The 27,074-nt window shown below is 35.6% G+C and overlaps 1 protein-coding gene across 1 annotated transcript in view; it reads right to left on the reverse strand.

Annotated features, from left to right (window-relative positions):
- Positions 1-27,074, reverse strand: part of TTC13 (tetratricopeptide repeat domain 13) — a 38,056-nt gene that overhangs the window by 712 nt on the left and 10,270 nt on the right. Inside the window, exons 5-22 of the mRNA XM_084203544.1 lie at positions 25,390-25,455; positions 23,793-23,885; positions 22,619-22,735; positions 21,669-21,779; positions 20,646-20,728; positions 19,401-19,542; positions 17,988-18,162; positions 17,409-17,565; positions 17,005-17,135; positions 16,516-16,648; positions 15,933-16,025; positions 11,711-11,794; positions 10,211-10,295; positions 7,806-7,915; positions 6,307-6,442; positions 5,556-5,635; positions 4,391-4,469; positions 2,860-2,939 (exon numbers count right to left, since the gene is read on the reverse strand). Coding sequence (XP_084059670.1) covers positions 2,860-2,939; positions 4,391-4,469; positions 5,556-5,635; positions 6,307-6,442; positions 7,806-7,915; positions 10,211-10,295; positions 11,711-11,794; positions 15,933-16,025; positions 16,516-16,648; positions 17,005-17,135; positions 17,409-17,565; positions 17,988-18,162; positions 19,401-19,542; positions 20,646-20,728; positions 21,669-21,779; positions 22,619-22,735; positions 23,793-23,885; positions 25,390-25,455 — 1,955 coding nt within the window. The remainder of the gene's footprint in view (positions 1-2,859; positions 2,940-4,390; positions 4,470-5,555; positions 5,636-6,306; positions 6,443-7,805; positions 7,916-10,210; positions 10,296-11,710; positions 11,795-15,932; positions 16,026-16,515; positions 16,649-17,004; positions 17,136-17,408; positions 17,566-17,987; positions 18,163-19,400; positions 19,543-20,645; positions 20,729-21,668; positions 21,780-22,618; positions 22,736-23,792; positions 23,886-25,389; positions 25,456-27,074) is intronic.

Genomic DNA, 27,074 nt, shown 5'->3' on the forward strand with positions numbered 1-27,074 from the left:
TAGGTTAACAAGGGACAAGACTTTGTGGAGGAAATTGGCTCAAGTTGTGCCAGGGAAGGTTTAGATTGGACATTAGGAAATACTTCTTCATGGGAAGGGTGAAGACATTGGAATGAGCTGCCCAGGGAAATGGTGCAATCACCATCCCTGGAAGTCATCAAAAGTGTGAGGATGCAGCACTTGGGGGACATGGTTTAGTGGTAAACACAGTGCTGGATGAGCAGTTGGACTCAATGATCTTAAAGTTGTTTCCCAACCTTAATGATTCAATGATTCTCAGAATCTGTTGTTCACAAACAGCTCTTGCTTTTCATGACTACTCCATCACCATACAGAATGAAAACAATGTCTACATAGAAGAGCTTTCAAAAGCAGCAGAATTTAAAGAAAAAATGTATTGCTTTAAGTCTTCCAGCCTTATTTACCACATCCACTATTACTTGTCTACCACAGACAAATTAGCCACTCAGGTTAATTACCTGCATATTATTACATCAAGTCCTTTGGGCTGTAGTTCTTCAGATTTCTTTTTTTTTCTCCCCCCTCCCCCCCATGCTAAATCAACTTTAGCATTTTCTCCACTCTGGCTCATTTCCTTACCTATTATACATCTCTAATTTGACCCAGCAACTTCTACTATACTACAAAATGGTTAAAAATAAATTGTTTTGGCAAGGTTATTTTTAACACAAATGACTTCCCTAATCTAGTTTGACATAGATTCCCATAAGTTTCAACAGTACAGCTGAGGGAGTCAGAAACACGTAGGTAGCACTGAAATGTCTTAAGCTGACTTTACTCCCAAGAAGGAAGTTTCTCTTTAGTAAAGGTAAGTCTTTAAAAAAACCAAATCAAACCCACAAAACCAAAACTAGAATGAAGAGAGGATTAATAATGAAGAGTATTTAACTGAGAGAATTACAGAAAAAATTGTGGGAACCATTAATATTTTATATTTTCAGGACAAGCATGTCTCAATATTTGTGCAGACTACTTCTAATAAAACCCACAACTTGCTACACCTGTAGTTTATAAATGCCACTCCCTAATGAATACTGAATTTTACTCATTTACAAGTAGATTTTTAGCCTCAGTTTGACAAAGATATCCTTGAATCTTATTAGCCTTCTTCCTTTAGGAAGGGATTTTCTAGAGAAAAGTGATAGTCTAGTGAAAATTCACCAGGCTCAGAACCCCTGAAAATAAAGTTAAGTAACACACATCAGTGCAAAATGTTTGGCACTAAGAGCAGCTGCAGAGTTCCACAGTCTCTAGGAAGTTGGACCAGACCTCAGGAGGTATGGGATCTAAGATCCTGTTCAAAGCAAAGTCAACCTAGAAGTCAAATCAGGGTGTCAGGGCTTTATCCTGCCAAGTCTAGAAAATCTCCAGGGGTGGAGGCTGCCCAGCCTCTTTGGGCAGTCCGCTGATGAAAAGATTAGGCCAAGTCTAAACATTGTTTCAACTCATGCACAGGGCTTTTTGTCTTCTCACCAAACACTCAGAGGTCGTGCAGAGCTGCTCTTAGATCAAAGCCTGATCTTCTCCAGGCTGAACAAGCCCAACTCTCTCCTGTTAAGGCATGTTCTCCAGACCACTGGCCATATTGGTGGCTCTCTGAATTTTTTCTGGTTTATTATGGTCTTTGCTGCAGGTGAATGCAGTATTTTAAGTGTGGTCCAAAGTGCTGAGTACGTCCTAAATCTGGTTATCCAAACATCATCTTAATCCATCTAGCTGTCCTTTTGTCCAGACTATAATGCACTTCCTTGATATGAGAGTATTGTGGGGACCCTTGCTGAAGTAAAAATAAACAATGTTGATTGCTATCATCATCCCCAAAAGTTGTTTTTTTACCACAGAGAACCATCATTGGGTCATAGAATGTTTGGTAAGCTCACGTTCCTTGTTTTCTATGACTTTTTCCTTCATATCAACCGAAATGTTTTCCTAGAGGACTCACTTCATGACTTTCCCAGGGATCAAAATGAGGCTGACCAGCCTACAGTTTCTCTGGCTTTTTGGCTTTCCTGAAGAGGAACTCAAGATTTCCTTTCCTGCAGTAACCAAGAATGTCCCTTGATGTGCACCATGTTTCCAAGATTATAGATGGCCCTGTAGGGACCTTGGCCAATTCTCTCAGAACCCTTTAAGTGTCTTGACCCTGACTTGAAGCATACTAAAACTGGTGCTGTGTCTGGCCTGATTTTTAGATTTCGTATGGGGAATAACAAATGGTCGTAGGGGACCAATCAAATGTATCCAATTCATAATATTAATTCCTTATCAATGTATACAGTATTAAATGATAAATACATATGAAAATCAAAAATTTCAAGCATTGCACGAAAGTCATGCACCTATACTAAGTAAAGTAATTCTCCATATTTAAAATGTCTACCTACTTTGAAAACACAATCTCAAAATCAAAACAGACCTAAAGGATAAGCAAATTACTTTGGATATATAGTTTGAAGAGACCCATAGGAATTTTTAAAAAGGGTGAAAAATTTCCCCTTGCTTTGTTCACTCATTGCAAGTGATAAGCCATAATAGAAAAAGACAAATATAACCCACTGGATAAAATGAAGAAAAAATTAACCCAAACAATTTCCTCAGAGAGTTTACTCCCATAAATGGATGTTTAGACTACTAACTACACTCTGTTAGACTAGAAATACACTACTCTGTCTGTAAATGCAAATCTTCTCATCAATTCCCAAACAGTGTTAAAAAATACACTGAATCCTTTACTAAACTTGTAATTTCTAAGTAACATTTCTTAGGATAGGTTTTTAATTTTACATATAGTCTTTCATATTTTATTTCCCCATGCCCCATCTGAATAAAAGGATTTACCTTTTTAGATTCATCCAGCTCCTTGCTATTTTGGTAAATGCTTCAGACCCTGGTGCTGTCATGGCTTCAAAGTCAACCAGCTGATAATTCAAGAAAACAAAAGAAATATTAAGAAATTACAGAATTTTAAAGTTCTCTAACTTCAGGAAGGGCTTTGAGGGCTTTGCTATCTATATTCTTGGTAAGACAGGAGTAAGCTTACAAACCAGTCTGTACCCTCACCATCTGTTTGAAGTCAGCATTCAAGCCAGGTACTGAAATTCTCTGTGGAGTTTGCATACCCCAACACAACCAATACTGGGAGCTACACTGGCCATGGCTACTGAATGGCAACAGGACTCTTTGCTACTGTGCACCTTTGACTTCAGAGCAGCCTGAAAACGCATGTTGTCGTGAGCCTGGGACCAGCTTAGCCCTTCAAACAACTCAAGCAAAAAACAAACTCCAGTTTCATTCCACAATTTCTTTCATGTTGTGAAAGCTTTTCTAAAACACAAGTTTACTCGTATTCAGGAAAAGCCCTCAAATGAAAAGATGTCCCCAGTGATCCTGTAAGTCAGAAATCCTGCTTAGTAATAATCCTGAAACTCTGTTTGCCTGCATAAAATCAATCAGCAAAATACTACTCTATCAAGTCCTAAGAAAATACTTAAGAAACCCCACAGAAGTGTTTTACCTTAGCTTGAACTCCCACAGAATGGGGAAGATACCAGCTTAATGATGTACTGAAAAGAAGCTTTCTTGCTGCTAAGCAAATGCTGTTTGCTGTTAAAAGCTACTAGAGTTCATTGCACTCAAAGGACTACATTGTTTTCAGGGTTTTCTAGAACAAAAGAGAAAATCACCCTTTTTTCAGCTATCCATGCAGGGTATTCAACAACTTGGATTCTTACTGGAATTTTACTGATTCTTTTGACAATACATTAAAGAGACAGAGGTATTCTCACTCCTTTCATACAGCTAACAACACCCAACTGTGGAAGAAAAGGAAATCCTTTATTAAACAAGGTGGTATAATACTCAAATGGAGTCACAGAAAAACTAGGACTTAGTTTGACTTCAGCAGAATACAGAGGGGAAGGAGAAATCGAGAGAAGTTGCAAATCCACTTCTACTAACCAAGCCCTAAAAGCTTTACAATATACTGAGAGTACAGACAGAAAATTTCTGCTGTACACCAGAAGAATCACTAATTCTGCCCCAGTATTCTCAGAACTCTTCTCAAAGCAAGCTGAAAAGAGCAGCTCAGCACACTGGAAATGCTTCAGTAACAGATTTGTAATTCCTGTTGGACCAAACTGCTACAATTTGACTACTCCAAATTTTTGCACATACCATCTCCAAATTCACCGGCTGTCAGAACAGCAATGGAATTTTCAGTACTCTCTCAGGCTGCAAGACATCATGGCATGCAGCTCACCCACCTCCAGCAAATAAGCATGTGACTTCTGTTCATTCTTCCAGCTCTTTCCCCACATTTAAAAGTATTACTTCCTCCATCAAGACTGAGCTAATGTATTTTGATACTTGCCTTTCCTTTAGGGATTTTTCCTGATACTTCTTTTCCACTTGCCATTAGTGCTCCCATGATCACTGAATAAGCTATCACACTAAAAGAATAAAATTAAAAGCAATAAATGGAGTAGAAGTCTTACCATAATGCTATTTTAGACTACAAAAGAAATGAAACATAGTATTGTTTCATAGAAGGCTAGTAAAGATTACTGTCCTAGTTATTTTAGAAAAAAATAAGCACAAAACACTTAAAAAATAAAATCACTGTAACTATCCAACATCATTAGAATGAAATTATGAACCTATGGAGATTTACTGCTGTTTCTACATTAGTTAGAACCATATTTTCAGATTTTGGAGCACTTAAGACTCCACAGGGCTGAAAACAAAGCAGACTCCTGTTCCCAAGAAGATCAGCTGTAGCCCATAAGAGTTTATGAACTCTACTCCAATAGAGCTAGAGGCACTGTAAAGCTATTCAGCTATTTAATTGTTAACTTAATTTTTTTTGAACTGTGACTCTCAGACAGAATGTCTCCTAATTTTTACATTCTGTAAGATAAATGCAAAATCTGATTATAAAATCCCAAAATCTCAGGGTTTTTTTCATACTGAATTGTATCTAGAAGCAAGATTAAAGATGTTAAGTGCTTAAGTGCTTTGTGGAACAGAGATCCAGAATAGTCTTAGATGTAAGCAGGTTTGCATTAAACTAGAATTCCAGTTGAAGAGTTCTGTGATATATGGAACTTTATCCTACAGTTTCATCTGGTGACTTTAACAGTTGCAACAATTTACTAAAATAATATTTTAGTGTACTTCGTTAAAGTAAGTTATGCCAAAGTATATTTAATCTTAAATACACATTTCAGAAAAACTTCCTAAGTGAAATTACAGTGGTGTAACACAATATGGATTAGAAAACCAAGCATTACAATTTAAAAATAACACTTCTCAATGTGTGAGCTGAGACTACTCATCACTTTAAATATACATGCAGCTATGAATAGTTACCATTAGCAATTACAAACTAGCATTTAAAATAGTACCAAGTCAGTTCCCATTGTCACAGCAGCACAAAAGGAAAAGCTGTGCAGGGCACACAGCTCTATTAAAAATAATATTAATATTAAATACACCAGGCATTCAAGGTAACAGACATGATGAATACCAACACTAACCTAGATCCTCTGGAAAGTGGCATTAAATTATAGAAGTAATAAACTAGCGACAGGATCAAGTTGCAAACAGCATCTACTTCCTAAGAGAAGAAAAAAGCATGAATTAAAGATAATTTAATAGGCAGGCAATACCTTACAAAGGTACACGTTGCAAAGTCTTACATTACCACAAGTATTTTATAAGAACCATTTCAAATGTGAAAATGTCAAATTAAGAAATTGAAGTCTGATGAACAGAAGTTTGAACAAACTACTTTGTTGTATCTTTAACATTTAGGTGAAAACCAGTTCATCTACATGCCTAATAAAGGATGAAAAAGAAAAAGCACAAGCTCAAATGTAGTCAGACTGTCCTAGCACATCAAATCAACACCACAATTCTAGTGCTTCTCACAAATTCATGTTACTCATCTTATATGTAGCCACCATGAGCCACACCCAAAACAGTATTTACAGGGATGATGACAAAGGTGAACACAGACCCATAAGAAAAAAAAAGAAAAAACCAGAACACACTGCAATACTGAGACCTTGCCTGGACACTCTCCAGTACTTCAGGCAAAGCCCAACAAATTTTAAAATAACAAATAGAATTACAGCAACTTCTTATGGTACTTGTCATAACTGGGTTTAAGTAACTTTATCACCTATGAACTCTGTCAAAAAGTGTTAGAACTGGCACTAATAAACAGAGATTATAAAAACATAAAAGGCTTTTTTAAGGAATGAATAATTCCTTGAACAGCCTTACCCCCAGCTCTGCAGACAGAATTAGAATTTTTCCTTTAGCTGTTAGATCCTTATATAGTGCATCTATTTCTGCGTGATACAGCTGTGTTCTCTCTTCTGTCGTCTGAGTTTCTACTGAAAATAGTATGTTCCCCACTCTGTTAAGCAAATGAAAAAGAAAAGGAGGTAAGACATTTTTTGAACAGAACTTGATGCACATCCAAGGTGAATTACAAATCTACTACAGTTACACATCATCTTTTCCCTATCATCTTCCTTAAGCAGGAGATCACGTGCATTACTTCCCATTTAATTAAAAATGCCCAAAAATCACTGAATTAAAAATGCTACATCAATCCTAAGTTTTAAAGAATACATAAAGGCTGCCACCTAAACACAGATAAAGTATTTCCATTGAAGAATACCTAACAAGCATTAGTGTTTTGCTTAAATTGTGGGTAAAAAATAAGAAATATGAAATTTTAAAATATCTTCGCAGACGTAGGATTTTTGCATAGAATGTTGAATGTAGTCTTCTTCATTTCTAAGCAGGATTGTTTTGGTATAAAGCAGTTGCAACTACGGATCAAAACAGACTGAATGACACTGAACAAAGTTTGTCCAGAACAAAGTTAGGCTACTTACTGACACCAAAATGTTTTCCTCAAAATAGTGAGGCCATATACTTAATGCCCTTTCATCATATATAAGCCTGTGATTTAGAATGTAAAATTAAAAAAAACAAGAGATTCATTAATATTTTAGTAGGGAAATTTGGATTCCATGCCACTCATTGAAAGCACACAAATTCTAGGAAAAATCCCAATGCATAGAATTTTAACTTTTTTTAATTAAAGTTTTTATTTAATAGTTTGACAGAGCTTCTGAGCTTCAGATTTGCTTACTTTCAGAAAGACAAGGAATCAGAATCCATAAACTGAGACATTTACTATCTCACCCAGAGAGTGACCCAAAGCCTCCTGATTGTATTCTCATACACTCTGGTACTTACTATTTAAATTTTCTCTTGCAGATAGGAGGTCTGCAAGCATCTCAAACATAAAAAAAGTCAAAATCCCAAATAGAAGACAGTGCCTTCTATTCTCAGATCACAGATATTTCCCTTCCATTCAGGACTTCTCAGTCAACACAAAAGACAAGGTCTCACAAGAAAAGAAGAAATGCATTTTGATATGTATAAAGACTGAGGTATTTGATAGTTTTCTCCTTTAAGCATTTTACAGCCTAAGCTGAAAAACAAGGTCTATTATCACTTTTGTGCTATATGTTTGAGAATCAACTCAGTTCCATCAGTGTTATCCAAATTCCCTTCTTGCTGACAACACAACAGGAATCAAGTCCTCAAATGAATAAACTTAAATTATTTACAAAAATGCCACTAGTGAAAAACAAAACCCACTTTATGTAAACAGAAATGGCATTTCAGACAATTAATTGCTAATAATTCATCATTGCTTACATTGCTTAATGCACCCTAACTTTTGAAAACAGTGAACATACTTATCTCCCGTTATTGTAATTGTGAATCCATCATATTCTTTCCCTTGATCCTTCAGGCTGGGGACTTTTGTGTTCACAGTGAACCCATCTCTGGTTTTACTGTTAAACTGCTTTCAAAAGGAAAGAAAAAGTAATATTAGAGATAGCAGAGACAGAGACTGCCTACCTATTGCTTTGAAGCACATAAAATACATGGAGTAAAAATGAATGTGGACAACTTCCAGAACAGAACAAAGTTACTGTCAGTGATATTATTTCATCCATCCTTTATTTCGTTCTGAATGGAAACCATAAATACTGAATGAGGCACAGTAGCATTCAACTTTATAACTGGTGACTAAAATGCGCTGTTTATGAAAAGCCACTGTACAAAGCAGTTCAAGTTGTACGGATTTGTCCCCAAGTTGCATGTTGATGGTGACCTTTTGGTGCAATAATGTAAATGGAAAAGCAGGAATCTGAGACCTCATTTTATGTTTACACTAAGAAGTGTCTGCATTAGTCCAAATGTGAATTCCAGAATACAACTCAAAGGAGCAGTTTCTTAACTGTGATCCAGTTTCAATTGAAGTTTATTCTCAACAGAAGGAAAATATCTCTAGGTTTAAGAATATTACAAATCTACATTATCTAAGAGTAACACTGTAGCCATAGAGTTGTATAAACCAGGCAGAACTGCATTTAAGTAAAGCCAAAAGCCCAGCTTTCCACACACAGCATTTGCCAGCTACCCAAAAACTAAATTACATCACTATCAGAAAGACATTCATTTCATACAGGCTCTAATAAAGACTAGTATGCACTAGTGTTTACTCACACAGTCATTTATATTAACCCAAAACATGTGATCCAGGGTGTTTTGTTTCAAGAGAATCTGCATTTATTTTAAAGGAATGAAAAGCCCTCTAATGAGGCATTCCACTTTGATACAGTTTGGAATGGGATGCACGAGACTCCAACCAGACCAAAACGTACAGGTATGGAAACTGGGAAGAATATTTACTGCCAGTTGAGACAATTACTTTGAAATAATAATGTACAGTCCTCTATATATTTTCATCATTTTCCTGGAGTAACCTGTATTTTTAAAATCCACTGGTAGCATTTTTTCTAGCCTACAATTCAAAAGTAACCAGATTAGATGCCCCACAGGGTCCTGCTTGCACATTTGTGTGTCAGGAGGGAACACTTAGCTGTCCATCCACCCCAGCACCTGCTACCTCTTCAGTGAAAGTTTTTGTTAAGGTTTGGTTTGTATCCATTTAGCTTCATCTTTCAAAACCAAGAACAAGACAGTAATATAAAAAGGACCTCTTAAATTAGGGTGTCTTCAAAGAACATATATGCACAACACATTTTAAAACCCAGAGAAAAATGTAGTGCTTAAACCTCGTAGCTCCTGCAAAGATAATTGCAGTGCACGAGCGAGCACTAGTATCAAGAACACATCCAAACCCAGACAGTCTGTCAGGAGAAGCAGCAAGGCAGCTTCAGAGATTTCTGTTCTATGGCAACCCAGCTGCTTTGCTTAGATACAAAATTCCAATGTGGACACACAAGATAAGAAAGTAAAGAATTTGTCTCTATTTAGCATAATGGTTTCGTCCCAAATTTTATTCTGCTCTGATTAAAATCCTGTACAATCCTTTAACAAGACATACTTTGTAACTTTGTTTCCTCAACCCTACTTACACGCTGCTCAGCCTAGATTAATTTGGAGGAATGGGGCGGAAAACAGGAACAACTTTTACTTTAACCCAGTGCAAGCCTTACTACTCAAGATAAGAGTATACATCATTTTGCAGGTCATATATCCAAAGCCTTTCTACAAAGACCACCAGCAGGAGGAATAAAACCTGCAAGTTTCCCATTCCTTTTTTGCCAAGTCTTTCTAAGCTCAAAAATGTTATCCAGGATTTCATTTTAGCTATAGTCACAAAGAGCAACTATTCTCCCACTTCCCTGTGCCAGCCCCACCACATACTGAGCTGCACCAATGAACCTAAAAGTAAAAAGAGTTTCCATATCCCTAATCTTACAGGCACATAAATCCATTTTTTTCCTTCCTATTGTACAGGAACAGAGTAAGCCTCTTATGGCAGATCTGACCAAAAACCCTCTTGGGTTGAGAAAGGCGGCTTCAAAGAATTACACTTAACATTTTGGTTTCCCATTATTTTGTTACCAGTTCACAGTTAGGCCAAGGATTTCAAAGATACATCACCCATTCACACATATCAAAGGGAAGGTCCAACCCTATATATCCAAATTTGGACTAACTTGAGCTAGAATTTCCAGTTACTCATTTTAAGGTTATATACAATGGTTTTATTTTGAGGAACTGAATATCTCCCAGAACACATTTTATGCTTTTTACTATATATTAAAGTTTTTCTGTAATTTACCTTCATTATTGGAAGAAGATCTTCTACTTTATGTACCTTTTCCAAAGCTTCTCGAACCTCTAGCAGTCCTTTTGGATTATTAGCACTGGAAAAAAATTATATATGAAATACAACAGTTGAACACATGTAGCATTTCTGGAAATTCACACACCTTTAACCTAATCAGCCATAGTCAAGTAAGTTACTGAAAGTTAATTATTTATTTTCTGAAAATAAGTTCCGTTATACTTGTCTACATGCTCTCCTATACTTCAAAAAGCAATTTTCCCCTAGAGTAGCTCAGCTTATTTTTTCCAGCTTCAAACCTCATTTTCAGTATTCAGATTTATCTTATTCCAATCAACTACTCTGTCCTACTCTTGCTATTGACCACTCTAAAGCATCAAACAGTGTTTGCATGAGTGTGTGTGGGCAGGGGGTTCTAGGTAAGGAAAGACAGAAGTAGAAGAGAGTTAAAATTAGAAATATTCTTCACAAAATATACACATCTGGGTATCCTCAAAGGCCAGTAAATACTTCAGATGCAGGCACGGTGGGATCATGAAGAAGCCTGCAAAATTACTGCTCAAATAATTATTAATTACGCTATACGAGATTTTTAGAAAAGAATTATTTTAGAAATCACACCACAAATTGGTCTGGTTTAAGGCCAAGTGCTACTGGGCTTACTCTGAACAAACTTCCTAGCAACAGAGGACAGACTGCTAGCTACCAGAGAACTTACGTATTTTCAGCAACTATCGTGAATTTCTAAAACTTGAATATTTTCAACTGTTACAAGGATTTTGTGCATTTTCATTTTTTGATATTTAAGTAGCATAATGAGATTGAAAAACAGAATTCAGTATTTAATAAAAGTTACCAGGCCAAAGGAAAAAGCTTAAAGAGTTTTTTAGTTTTTCATGTTATCAGAATATTGTACAATATTCAGGACAGATGCCAACATCAATTTTCATATTACCTTTAGCCATATTATTTAATTCAAGAGTCTACAACTCTCTTCATCTACCAATCCATCTTTGTAACAGATAAAGATTTTCTGCTCATTTAAAACTACTTGTCAAACACCTGTTCCAATGAAAATTATCTTCCATATCTTCTCTTTTTTTCCTCACTTCTTAATAAATTTATCTCAATAGCCAGAGTAACTATACTTGATTCTACCAGGAGAAAACACAACATCTTTAATAAATCACATGCTTAGAAAGAATAGAGATCCTATCATGACAGAACCATGGCTACAAATTTAAAACAGTTATTAGTTCCTAGATATACTATAATTCACAGGGGGTTTTTCCTATTAATTTAAGTTTCTTTATGTGGCAATGAATACAGTTTTCCATTTCCAGCAGAAACTAAAACAATTACATATGCTAAGGAAATCAGAACTTACTAAACCGAGAAATAAAATCTTTCAGACTTTGTGAAATGAGTATTTTGTATAATTCAGATCACTATTACCTGGGGAACAAAGCAGGGGGCAAAAAAATTGTAATTTACCCATGATAAACAAGGATCCTGTCTTTGATAAAATGAAGAATTTTCTCAAAGTATTCTAGGTACCGCATGTTAATGACCTGTCCCCTACAAAGAAAAGAAAGGGTTTTTTGAAGTCTTGCTTTTCAACTCAACATTCCAGGACACAAATATTACCCATTAATATTTGCCAAAATTTTATTCACAGTTGCTCTGTAAATTAACGGAACAAACGATGTAAGATTTATCTACATGGTGAATTGCCAATCTCCCATTTTAAATATAGATTACATAGTGAGCTTGCTCAAACTCATGTATCATTAGAATTGGTGTTCTCTGATAAACTACATTCCATACATATTTCTCCATTTTTAGTGAGCCTGATGCCAGCAAATCTTATCTATATATAATAATTATCAATTTGTACAAGATATAATCTTTCCTAGACTCATAGATACAACACAACTAGAAAAGAATTCTCAATTTGTACATCTAGATAACAACACACTCCAGTTTACATATTTGGCAATATATATGTTGATCTGCTCTGACTGTCCACATATATTTTTCTTTATTCACTTGTGTCCCTCTATAGTGAAGTATTTTTGCTTTTTATCCCAACAGTTACAAGTAGTAACTGAAAAACAAAAACATTAAAAGGTGTTGCTTTTTCCCTTGGACTACTAAGTAAAAAAATAAAATTAGTATTAAGATGTGGTAGAAACCTGTTGGGATTATAACCACTCAGAGAAAAAATTACATACCATTACTGCATTTGTAGGAGTCCTTCCTCTTCTCCCAGTCTACAAAACAAGATTTTATAAAGCAAGCGTTATCGCTCTCTGAGGAAGCAAAACCACTGTCAATCACAGGAAGCTGTGTACACCTAGCTTTTTCTTTCCACTTTAAGGGATTTTTGTCAGCTCAAGTCCCTGTTTAATGTCTCACTTGACAGTCTCTCTCACCTTAGGAGGCCTAGTCTCAGAAAACCAGCAGAATCAGTCCTCAAAAACTGAACAGGATTAGAACACATACACATATCTGCACATAGGAAAGGGAGGCAGGGAAAGCGGAAGGATGAAGACAAACCTAATATACAGAATTTGCCCTTGTTGTACGTCCCATCCTTTCCTATCTGTATTTAAAAAATATCTGTACAACAGGCAGTAGCGTGTCAGCATAAGGAAGTGGATTCTCCTTTAGTGTCATCTTGGAAAATACATCCAAAGCAGACCTATCCTCTACAAGGCCATCTAGAAGCTGTTGTACCAAGAAAGAATTTTGGTGGGTGGTCAGAAGTGATTTGTGTTTATTCCCACTCTTTCTTCTTGTTTAGTAAACACTACCACCAAAAATTCAAAAGTTGCAGTGTTCCAGTGTCTTTTTTTTCATAAGAACATTAAGCATATCATTAATGTTTAGCTGATCACAAATCCTTGCTTTGTCTATGAAAACAACTAAAGCTTTCCAAAACATTTTCTCTACTTTAAATCAAACTTACTAGCTTTGATAATTTAAGCTAGAAAGGAGATAAGCCAAATGCACCCTTGTCTATGGACCAACAAAGAGACAGATGACACTTGCATCTTGAGAACATTAAGATCTGAAATACTATCAAAAATTGTGAAGTGCAAGATGTTTCTTCTATATGTTTTTAAAAAGGTCCCCAAATTGACACAAAACAAACAAAAAAGGTTTGTATTTTCTGACACCCTCCAAACATTTGCCATTCTGGAAAAGTAAAAAAAAATTAATTGAGCAGACACTGAATGCTAATGCCTCCATGACAAGACTCATTTGACAGGAATCATTGAACAGTACTAGACTTCCAATGGAAAGAATTCAAGTAAATAAAAAGGTTGTGCTAACAGACAAGTAATCCAAGTATTTCTGCTCACAGAAATTCCTGGTGTACAGTTCAGATGAAATAAAAGCTAGGGACAGCTTGAGCTCAGCATGACTAGATCTTTTACAAATGCTAAAAGAACACCCAAGTGCTGTTGTTACATTTCTTGTTTGACTGAACAGCTTTTATCTTAATATACATAATAACCATGCAAATTGCTATTTGTCAGCCTAAATCTACTGTTACACCTGGCTGTCAGGTAGCCATGCTGTTTTAGAAAGAATTCAGCCTTAGTCATATGGGTATGAGAATAACTTTCAAACCATAACCTAACTGTAAAACAAAGTATATGTTCCTGAAGGACAGTCAAAAGACCATAAAGCCACCTCAGTTATCAAGAAAAGGGTATTAGCTCTGTGCCCTATTAGTCTCTTCAATCAGCAGCCATTTTACAAGCTGAGTAATGTAAAAAGGAAATTATACAAATCTGCATATTCTTTAAGAAGAAATGGTCATTTAGAAATCTGTGAACTAGAAGATGCTTTAAAACTGTAAAAAAACAACTATTACCACTAAATATGTTCACTTATTTTATCCCTCACATCATGTGAAATAATCAGGATGGAGTCAAAAGCAGAAACAAATAATAGAAAGCTGATCAAAGAAAGTGGTTATTACTTAAGGCTGGAGAATGACCAAACCAGACCAGATTTCCAGAGTCAAAAAGAATGCAATCACCATCCAGTACTGAAGCACAAGCAACTCCTAAGACAGTGGTATTTAGGCTGCTTCAAATCTATTGCTTCTTCAAAACAGGCAGCAAACCAGTGATTTTCAGAGGACCACTACTTAGCTATCAAACAAGCACAACCAAAATGCTGATGAGATCCCCAACAGCCAAGGCTGAGCCAAACCAAAAAGATTAGAATTAGGTTCACTGTGGGCCTACGATTCTGAATGTTCGTGAAGCTTACTTCAGACTTCTATAAAAGTTATCAAAACAGCTGTAACAGTACATCTTCAGTTTTGCTAGCATTCTCTGATGAAAGGAAAATAAGTACCTTGGCCACCACAAAACCAGAGTTCCTGACACAGAGATTCTGTACAAGGACATCAGTATTAGTTTCAGGATGTTAATTAAGCGTTGCTACACGAATGCCTTTCTGCCAACACAGATCACCTAGAAGTTAGGCTTTTACTCTCCCATTTAGAACTAAAACCATGAAGAAACAGGTAAAGTATGGAATGCATCTCTGTCTCCAAGTACAGATGGCTGTGGTTTCTGCTGCATTGTACATACCACAAGAGAGAAATGCAGCAAAGATGGAAACAGCTTGGAGCCCAAATGGAACCCTTGGCTTGAGTGAAGAGAGAAGCCTGAGCACAAGACTGCTCAAAAAGCAGCACATTTTGAAAAGCAAATGATCTACACTGGAGTTTAATGCTGCATTAACCACTCCAAGTAAAGGAGAGGCTGCTAGGGTCCATTCCACAGACTGGAAGGAAGAGTGAGGACAAATCCTCATTATCCTCTGCATATGAACATCACTATTTTTCTCTGCCTGAAATACTTATTGAGAAGGCTTTGTTTTCCTTATTCTCCTTTTACAGTACAGCTTCTCAAAGAACAAAGAGATAGACACACATAAAAGAAGAATGACAGATCAAAGATTCAGTATTTCCTAGGAGGGGGTGGATTAAGATGAAACCTGGCTACATATTTACTTACACAAACACACTCTGCTCCTGTGATTGACAGTGATGTTGCCACATCGAGTCTATCACACTTGTACCACTTCAAGGGGGGTAGCACTGTCATGACTAGAGTTTTGCAGCATGGGAGAAGATGGAACGTACAACAGTGGTTGAATCTTTTAAATTTTACCTTTATTTGGAAGTGCAACTGTTACATTTCACAGGTTACTTACTTGGTCATTTTTGTTTTACTTTGGCCTGCCTTGGAAACAACTATGAGAACTGCTTTCCCTCTTCACCATTAAATCAGTATTAAAACTAATAGAACAGCATTGTTTCAATACCACTGCCTTTGAGAGGCAGCAATGACAAAAATTACAAGTATGATAAACTTAATAAAATTTTTACACTTAAGGTTACTTGGGAAATAAAAACAGCATGTGAAAATATGTATATTCTGGATCCTTGTTAGATACTGCTACCAATCAGTAGTACAATTGAAATTCAGGAAAAAGAGGAAATGTCGTAAGGGAAAATTGTGCACAAATCCCAAATGTTCCATCAGAAATCATAAAATGAATATTCAAGTATAACAATAAGCACATATATATTGAATGCTGTAAAATGCTGTTTCACAAAGAGCTGGCAATTTCTGGTGCAGCCCCTTAGTGTGTGTGGTAATGCTGTTTGGTAAAACTCTCATACCTGATTAAGTTAATGTGATTATTGAAACCTCTGCTAAGGCTCCGGGCAGGCATTTGGTCCAACCAAAGCACAGGCTGGTCAGGGTCAGCTATCCTACAAAGACAAAGGACATCAACATTGGCACACATTTCAATCCACGTAATATTTCTAATGGAGCTTTACTCACAGACAGAACAATTTTAGGCAAAAATTAGAATTCAGAGATTACAGAAAAGAACTTTTCCTGAAACACAGGTTTTTTTCTTATAAAAACCATATAACTCAAACATTTGATGTTTCTGGAGTTGAAACTGTTAGTTTTTATTTGCCTTAGCTGCAATGGATCCTATGGTCTCTCACAGCTTCATTTCAATTGGAAAATGCTATTCTGATTTTTTCTTTTATAGAAGAAGAAAAATTGAGTATTTTCAGGAGCACACTCCTTGTACCTACACCATCCTTTTCATTTATCAGAACTTTTCTAGTTACAGAATGGCAGCTAGTGTTCATTTTCTTGTCCACGACTGCAGCCCTTTAGTTAGCTGGAGCACTCATCATTATGACAACCAATCCAGCCTTGCCCTCTGTCCCCTGTGACCATTACCTTCGCCACTTCACAGCAATATCAAACATATCCCTCCACTGCATCAGTCTGGTCTTCCCATTCATCCGAACTTTGGAGTTTGCCCAAGTCCGCTGCACAGCTTGCATTACTTCTAGAGTGGCCAATCCCATTGCTGAGGTGAGGCATGAGGACAGAGGTACCAACAACAGAAAACCAATTAGAGCCAAATACTCAGTGTTGCACAGACAGGAAAACTGAAGCGGGAAAGCAATGTATGTACAAGAATAGAATGGACAACATCGAAAAGTCTGGGAGATCCTGATTTCCAGTGCCAGCTAGGTCAAGAAAATGCTGACATAATGATCATTTTAAAGTTTTTTTAAAGTATTTTAAAGTTTCTATCTGATTTGAAAGAAACAGAGCATAAACACAATTTGCAGATGGAAAAGATACAGCATTCAATTATCATCTTGACTCTTCCCCCCCCACCTCCACCCCCCTCAAATTTACAGAACATTTTCAGTTTACCTCTATGTATCCTTTTGTTTGGAAGAAATCCTGGTGTCTCATACTGCATCATGGAACCCAGATGATCAGCTACACATATGAGCTCTTGCACATCAGGCTTATAGCTTTCAAAATTCTGAAATAACACATCTCTTACAGAGGAGAAAAACATGCATCAGACATAGCTTGGCTATAACAGTCCTGAAAGCATTTGGCAAAAAAAAAAAAAAAAAAAAAATCTGTGTTTTACAACTGAATACCATTTGTGTGAGAAATACTTAAAGGACAAAGAACACTCATTCCTCCTCCAGTCCACTGAACATACATAGTATGTTGCAGTTACATGCAATATCTCAAATTAATTCAGTCTTACTGAATTCAATGAGAGACCCCTCCCATTTAAAAATAAAAATAAAAATTCTCACTTTATATGTGGCTGTAACCCTGGCTGCTCTTCATAATTTTCTATAAGAAAAGGAAGGTTTTTGGCCCAGTGATCCTTGAAATTTCCAGGAAGATCTGTATCAGTATTATACTCTGTAAGAGGGGTATCCAAATGTGCATGCAAATATCTAGAATACTCTGGAGGAAAGAAATAAAATTAAATACTGTTTGCATAATCAGTTTATTTATGCCATTACACCAAAACAGCAACCAGGTTATATGCTTGGCAGTTAAACAACATGACTTAAATAAGTCATTATTTTTAGACAATATTGTTTTTCTATTAGCCAATTTCCAAGATAGAAATAAGTATTTTTCAACTAAGTATCACGACAGTCTACGTTTATATAGAAATGTATAATCTATTTTTAGACCTAGTTTTCAACTGTATGAACATTAAGAATCAGTGCATCTTTTTCTTAACATCCATAGTCAACAGTACTCATAAGAATGTACATTGTTTTCTCTAGAATGACCATAATTACAAGCAAGCTTGCCCTTTTAGGGTCCTTGAAGCATTTAAGAAAATTTTTAAAAATCACCAAATAATTCCAACTTACCTCGGAGGTATTTCACTTTCAGGTATTCTGGACTGGCCTTCTGTCCTGGTAGAGGATCATTTAACATGACTTTGGTCTGAGCTTTTATGCCTTCATAAAACTGTCCCATTGCAACATGGCTGAGACCCTTCATGTACTGGCACACTTCATTGTATGGTTCTAGTTGTAGACATCTCTAGGAGATTAAGGGAACAAAGCACCCGTAAATCAAGGGACAGAAAGAGTATTTTCAAATAATCCAACCGGTCTGGCCAGAAGACGTGTGAAAAGATTATTGATTATTAAGATCCACTTCCATCATAACTTTCTTTCAAATGCTGCTGAGCACTTAAACTGCTAGCAAATGTTAGAAAAAATATTTTCAGCTTTATCAAAGGAGAAAAAGACCATAAACTCAAGACTTGCCAATGCAAATATGTTTTTGCATACTTTGCTGTAACAATATTAGCTCAATGTTAGCTGGGTGAAATTAGGCAAAATATATTCCTGACAATATTGCAAATTATTTGGGGTTAAGCATATAGATATATATCTTTTCTGTTATTTCCCCCATTCATCTCTTCACTACTTCATGCATTAGTACACTTCTATGTTAGTCAGCTATTTACTGTATGTTAAACACACAGCAAATTCCTGTTTATGATTCAGAAATGAATGCTCCAATTCTTCCAGCAATTACATGTCTTTAGAAGAGCATCTCTATCTCAAAAGTTGAAGTATCTTTTCAATTACATCATTATCTACAAACTGGGTTATAGAAGGTGAATATGTAATAATGTACATGAAGTGTTCTCCTTAGCATAAGCACAGACTCATTTGGAAAGGGATCCTATTTCATTCCTTGTTTTAAGAATATAGGCATACAAATAACATCTGCCTTTTTTTGTTCCGTCTCCAAAATAAGGCAACTATTTAATGCCACCAGAGATAGGCAAGATTTTGGCAGCATGAAAATTTTTGCAAGCACAATGAATCACAACATATGCTGAATCTTTCAGAAGAAAATACTCCAGAAAAATTAGATAAACATTGTAACTTGTTTTCAGCTGAAAATTACAGACTAGTACATTTTACCTTTCATCCAATATGAAAAAACTTTAAGTTTCAAGTCAAAGTACCAGCAAGAACACAAGTACCAGTTTGAAAAGAAAAATAAAACATTTCAGCCAGAGCTTGGCTTTACAAACACATAAAACAGTTAAAGAAGCCACCTTAGTTTTAGCAAGATTACATTTTTAATTACAAACTGTTAAGTTTTATCTTCTAAGACAGACTTCAGAAAAGAATACTTCTAGTTCAAATGCACACACACTCAGAATGAAAAACTTTGAGATTTGTAATCAACAAGTGGAATAAAATGGACAAGACGTTGTTAAAACATTTAAATTTTGTGTTTACTTAGGGCCTGCTTACCTTAAAATTCTTTAGCGCTTCATCTAAGCTGCCATGATGATAAAGCATCATTCCCTTGAGCTGTAACGTCTGAACATGATTTTGATTCAGCAGTAAAGCCTTCTGGAAACTCTCTGTAGCAGCATCAAAGTTGCCAAGCTCTCTAGGTAGTTCCAGAACACAGAAAGTGAAAAATACAGAAGGCAACAGTGACAAAAAAAATAACCCAACTTGTTAAAGGTGATTTAAGGTGTTCAAAGGGGATATCATTGAAGAGAAACAAAGTACTAAAGGAAAATTTCTGTAACAAAAGCAGTAAACCATTCTCCTGTGGTAATAAAAGAACAGCTGCACAGAGTTTGTTACTTCCAGAAATATGTACTCTGAAATACAACCCCGCAAGACCACAGATCTTCACAATCCTCAGCAGACATTAAAACTATAAAAACACATACCTAAGGTATTTCTTCAGAAACTAAAGTAAATAAAACTTCCACACAAAGCATTCTTGGAAAAAATTATCTTTGAAGGGACTTTTTAAGTTCTAAGTACAAAACATGTTCTTAAAATTTTACCAACTACTTAAATGCTGAGCAAAAAGAAAGCATATGGTGTTTGAAAACTGAAACTAACTAAAAATTTACTGACTGGAATTACTCCATGTGCAGGACAGCTGTACATGTAAGCAGACAGTAAAAACAGTCACAGAGAAACTGTCATGAGAAAATTAAAAAAGAAATAGTATACAATTTAGTTTATCATAGTTTTTAAATTCAGTAATTCAAACAAGAACAACTCAAGAAAAACAAACAAGATTTACTAGTTTTAAATACATTTGCCAAAAAGAATTTTTAGAATAGTGATTAACCACAGCTCTTTAGTTTCAAATAAATGCATGAACACCAAAGCCACTACATTTGAAGAAGGATTTAATCAGCTACAGCTCATGTTGTATTAACCCCTTCTGTCATTTAAAATCATTCAGCATACTTAAAACACATCTTACTGAAAACTGCCATTTAACTAACCATTGAGTCTGGGAGACTCAAAGAGTCTAAATACCAGAGACTAAATTAAAAATACAAAGCGAACATAGAAATTATTTATATTGAACATATCCTGACATAGCCATATCAGCTGCTGGAGTTACCAAATATCACATTTGGTTCTGCACAACTTTGTTACAATGTGTAAAACTTAGAGTGCATTTTAAAGAACACAACCAGATGAAAAAATAACTTTACAGCTACTTCTGAATATGAGTACCTGTAGGCTTGTCCCAGACTTTTATATGCATCTATGAAGTCTGCTTTCTGCTTCAGAGCTTCTTTGAAGGATTCAATGGCTTCCTACAGAAAGGGACCAACAGAAAAACTTGTAGCTTACTACACTCATTAAATTTCAGCATCCTCAGTAGTTATTAGCCATGGAATTTATGGCTATATAGAAAAAGCTTTGGAAAGAACAAACAAGGCATGAATTTACTACAAAATCTAGAGTAAAAATTATTACATAATAAATGAAATACCAAAACATCCTTTACAGTACTGACAGATTTAGCTGAAATTCCTTTGTCTAATATTCAGTGGGAATGAGCAATTCTTTTAGTATTTTAATAGAGTTCAGAGATTAAATCCCTTCAGAGTTTGCTTTCAAAGCACAGTCTGCTCCCAAAGGCAAAGCAATCTCTCCTTACAGTCTTCCTTCTTCATTCATAAGACACCTCTTAAGTTTTGTGAAAACTTAAAAAAGACATGGGATGAACTTACTTCCCTGCTGATTTTAGAAACTGAAGGAGCAAGTTATGTTCCCTCAGGTTAGATATCAGCCTTCCAGAAACAACATAGAATTGAAATAAACATGCATAAATGCAAGGCTCTACCAGCAGTTTCCTTTATTACTCCCTAGCTCATTCAAGGAAGAGTTTAAAATTAATTTATTCTTCATCCCTCTTTCCTTCCTAAAACCTAGGAAATCTCCATTTAATTTTGAAATTTTTGAACATAATCATACAAATACTAGCAGAGGTGTTAAATACAAATATCTTTCACAGCATTATCCTTAAACATGTCTGTTATCACTGACCTAATGAGATTCAACAAGACCTGCAGTATTTACATATCATATCATGGAATCTTTTTATTTTGCTTGCACTCTTTTACCTTAAAAATCTTCCTTATGTGAGAGAAAATACATATATCAACACCAATGATATTTCTACTATTTTATGGAAATAACTTCAAATAAAGGGCATTGTTCTTCATGAACTATTGCTTAATATAGCTTTACCTTCAGAAGTCCTCTGTGAAAGAAGGTTAAGCCTTTATAAAGCATAGCTATAGGCTGGTTTTTGTTCAGTTCCAGTGAGCGCTGAAAATCTTCATGGGCTGTTGCATAATCCTATGATAAAGAAGATTTTAGATGACACAGAAAACACCATACAAAAAAAGAGGAATATGTACTTTTATTTCCGTAAAAATAAGCTTCAGAGTTTTGTTTAATATATGAAGTCAGTCTCAGGGCTAAGCAGCAATGATTATCAACTACCAATCAGAACATCAAAGATGCACAATACACTTGCAACTTTTACAGAAAGTGCTGCATAAAACATGGTAAAACAAATGGAAAAATAGCTGGAAGCAAACAGTGAAATCAGAAGAATCAAGCAGGAAATCAGCTATCTAGTATTCACACAATCTTTGAAGATAAAGTTACTTGTTCTACATTAAAGCTTTAAGAACACCACACAGATCACACAGCAAAATGGGATGTTAGCATTTTTGTAGGGGTTTTTTGTTTATTGTGAGAAGTGTTTTTTTTCTTAAGTATACAGAAGACTTAATGTCTTGGCTGTAAGTATTTTCCTTTTTAGACTTGTGTTTATCAATACTAATTAAGTGCAGGTTATAAATTGAGTCAAAGTCTTTATCTACTTCCTACTCCTCAAACACAAAAGATTCTGAGGTGTGCATGCAAAGTTCTTGTCCTCTGATTCTCAGCATTAAATAGATTCTCAATTAAATAGATTTGAAAATGAAATACTTAAGAGAATACTCCTGAACTGTCAGAAAGCCATCTACAGGAGAACCAGGGCTTTTGTTATTATATTGGTTTGGGGTTTTTTAACTAAATAGGAAAGAAGTTCTAGAACAAAATTAACAACCAGCATGGAAGTCAACAAAATCATGAACAACATCCCAAACAACCAAAGCCAAAGAGCATCCACAAACTCCACTAACCTCAGATATGAAGTAAAGGGTACCTCTGTGCCTGTAGAGCCTTGCTGATGGTTGTAGCTGAATAGCTTTGGTGAGATCTGATAATGCTTCACTGATTCGTCCTAGTGGGGACAATATCTAAGAGCACAAAACCAAAACACAGTTTAAAACAGACAGACCGAATGGATTTGTTTTAGAAATATGAAGATTATTTTTTTCCATGTTCAGCTTTAACAGAGTAATTGTATTTGCTAGAATAGGCTGGAAAGTTTCACTATAAATTTCAGTAATTATGGCTTTTAAACCCCTATGAAAGTGTAAATCTGCAAGAATTTTTCTCAAAACTATCAGTTTATTGTGAACATCACCACATTCACAGAAACCCTGTATTCCAAACTAAAAACAAGTCAGTCAAAGCAAAATTTCAAGTCATTTCAACATATTCAAATGAAAATGTAATTAAAGTATCCTCCGTAGCCTAATTTGACAAAAACGTTCCCCCAATGGAAAATGGTCCATTTCCAATTATTTGAATGCCCTTCACATTTTTAGATCAAGGTTCACAAATGCACTAGGAGATCACTAAAAACATTAAAGCTCAGAACATTATGGCAGCTATCATTAAACAGTATGCTGACTTTAATATTTATACTTTTGGTTTGTCTACAAAGCTGCTTCTTAACATCTTAACATTTTCTGTAATTTAGTTAGCAAAACAAAACTTGATTTTTAGAATAAAAAAATATATGTGGGTTGGAATGACTTTTAAATTACATGCACCAATATAAACCCAAAACATTTTATTTTTTAAAAAATTTGGCATTTTAACAACTAGTGTTCACAGTATATTTACTAAGGTGACAAAAGGTGCAAACAGTAAGGTTCAAGTGATATTTTGATTAATTTTATTAAAAAACCCTTAAACACAAATGATCTTGTTACATAGTATGTCAAAAACTGAACACTTAGACATAATATATGCCATTCCAGCAGCTAGAGTAACTCCATATGGTCTATTTCTTATTTTAAAACTAAACATTCCACAAATTACACTGTTTGAGAGGAAATGCATATAGTTTAAAAGAAAGGAGAACAGAACATCAAGCTTTAGCCTTTAAATCAGTAAAGATATAACTGGAAACACTGTATAATTGCAACTTCTCCAAAAGTCTGAAAAGACACAAAAAATGCTCACTTCTGCTCGCTGTTCAAATACTTCAGGATGATCTGGTTCTAGACTAATCACCCTACTGAGCTCAAACAGAGCAAGTTCAGCATTTTTCATATCCTGAAAAGGAGAAAAATAAACAAGGTGAACAACTGTGCATACTTAGACTAACATACTCTCAAGATGAAGGACAACTAGATTGGCTAAGTGTCTGAAAGTGTAACAGTTTATATTACAAGCTCTTCACACCTTTGCTAAAAATATCAAGATGCACTATTCTGCAAATAGCTGGAAAAAACCACAGGTCTGCTACAAACAACGAAACTAAACTTTGTTTGTTCACATCATCTTTGTGTTGCACCTCTAATAATTTATTAATACAACTCTGTGAATAAATATTAGATTTATAGCTCCAGAGGTACCTTGCTTGGCAGCAAAGCTGGTTCAAGCTCCCACATGAACTCCACATGAACACACAGGAACACTCACACCCACCAGTGTTGTCATCAGCACTGTCTGCAACTTAAGCCAAGTAGTACTGATAAATGGGGTGATGCCAACATCATCCTGCCTATCGGAAATCTTAAACTGTCTTCAATTAAGTAGTTAATTAATAGGATGGATGTAGTTACTTCATTAGAAAAAATTCAAAGTAATTATATAGCACATTCTAGGTTGGATTTCATTGATCTTTTTCGTCTTTCTCAAATCAAAGAAATTTTGTGCTTAATATTTTGTGTCTTGAAGGTGTCACTCAAAAACTTACAAAGTGAAGCTGTATCAACACCTAGCTAAACTGAGAAAACAAACTCACGCTGATGTTAAAAACAAGCAAATATGAGGGACCTCAAGCTCTTGTCAGCATTTCTAGATCATTAAACACTCTGTACAAAGAAAATTTTCAAGGAGTTATTAAATTATTCATTCTTCTAGAACTCTGGCAACTATTCAACCATGATTCAACTGGCCACAAATTCCTACAAGGACCACAGTCTACTCATAAATTTCTCTCTGCTCAAGAAGTTATTCGAGCAGTAACTATTGCAAGCAATTTCACTTTGATGTTTTTTTTAAAAATTCAAAGTGGTATACTCATCAAGAGGCATAAGCAATCAGAAAGCAATGTGAAGTCCACTATATTGGAAGAGCTGACAATGTTCCCAGGCTGCAAAAGCCTTTTTCATTTCCAAATACAGCTGAGATATGGAGATAAATTCATTGGGACTTCATAAACCTTCTCTCAGAGGCAAAACGCTGCCTGTTAGCTTAATAGGCAACTCTTTCAAGAAGCTGTGGCTCACAGCTTTACTATCTACCAGTCACAACAGCGCCTAATCTTCTCCTTTGGCTCACTTATGTTGTGCAGCTTTACTTCCACAGTCTCACAAAGCAAATGTACCCACAGCTTGAGCATTATGATCTGCTAGATCATAATGCTATACAGTGCATAATGTTATACAGTGCACTAGCCAAGGGACAGACTCCTCATGAAGTAGAGCAGCACAAAGATTTTGGGGCGTACTTAACACGTTCTCACCAGTCTAGTTATTCCTGTTACAGGCTTTCTTATAGTTCAGACTCAAATAATTCAGCTGGGTATTAGTTACAAAAATTATCTACTCACATGCAGTCCTTTTTTTCCATATGCTATCCCTCGTCCATAAATTGCACTAACCAGCTCTGGTTCTTCCTGTTAAACAAATAAAATAGTAATTTGTCATGTGGGTTTTTTGGTTTCTTGAATATGCATTTAATTTTAGCTGATCTAAAGTAGTAAGCAATGAGGAATCACAGCTGCCAGGCAAAGAAATTTATTGTATTACAGTCCATACTTGCATATGCTCACAACTTCCAATTCAATTTAATGGAATTGTTCTGGAGTATTTGTCTGATAAAAAAGCCAGAGAGCAGTTAATGCGCCACCTACTAGAAACTATTGCCCTGTGTACATTAGACTCGATTACAATACACAGTATTCATTAGAATACTCTGTTACCCAATGCATTAGTTGTAACCTTACTGGTAATTATGTAACTTCTACAGCCTCATGTCACTGAACTGGTAAGAAACAAACAATTTGGCCACTCAAAGGTTGTTTTGCATGCAATTTAAATTTGAGATTTAAAATCTGGGAGCAAGATATTATGACAACCTGATGAAATTTATATTCAGACAGCAACTAAAACCAGAGGTATTCTACTAAAATAGTTCTGTAAAATTCAAACCAACCTTCCTTGAGTTAGATTTTTTGCGACTTTCTGACTTGGGCACTTAGACAGGTTGCACCCAACACAGTAAATCTACTTCTTGTTTGATGTCATTTACTCCAACCACAGCTTCCCATAGAAATTTCAAGAACTATACAGCAAAACTGTTTTGTCAACACAACAATGAAGTTTCCCTGAAAACCAGCCAGGAATCACCATCTTCACACCTGCAAGGAACACAGCTGTCCTACAAAAGTTTGTAGCACAGGCCTGGTCTTTTTCAACTGGGACATCTGCCAAGAAACAAACTGTTTCCGAAGAAACAAACTCTGCTGTGGACAAAACAACAGAATACGTGGCATATCAGTGCTGGTAGCTTGCCAGACTCCAGCTGATTGCAAGTTTAAGCTTGGCTACATCAACAGTAGGTAGCTTCCTACTCTTAATACTATGGCTAAGCAAGGCTGTTTTATTCAGTTACATGTTTTAATGCTCACTTTATATGTATTTAAAACTGCCTTGTGGAAAACTGAGTGAACAATCATGATTACTTTCCAGCCTTTCAGGCATACCATAAGCATGATATTAAAGCATACTTTAAACTGAGATGTGGGCACTGCAAAAGTACTCTAGCACATAAACACCTCTCCCAGTATCTTTCTACAGTTGGTGTATCTTGCTTATCTTCACCTGAATTAAGTTGCCTTCTAAATAAAACCAGGAAACAATACATAAATCCAGTGGTTTTGAAAGCAGGATTTCTCATTAGGGTAAGAAAAAGCCTCACATTAAAACAAATCAAAGACAGATATCACTAAAAACCTGTATCGATCAAATAAAAATAAAGCACACAAAACCCCCAAGTCTTGACCTCAGATAAATTCCCTGGAATAATTCCATTAAATTGCCACAGTTCCACTCAATTTAAGAACAAGCCATATGACACTTAAAAGAAATACATGCCATTATTTGCAGTATTGCTTTCAGCTTGCATTTGTGTACTTTTAACAGTTTAAATGAAAAAGTATGTCCATGCTTCTGGATGTTCCAGGTTTTTAGCCATAAAAATGCAGTATTTTTAAATCATCTTTAGTTGAAGCTT

The sequence above is a fragment of the Fringilla coelebs genome (assembly GCF_963513975.1).
Source record: "Fringilla coelebs genome assembly, chromosome: 3".
Classification (NCBI taxonomy): Eukaryota; Metazoa; Chordata; class Aves; order Passeriformes; family Fringillidae; genus Fringilla; species Fringilla coelebs.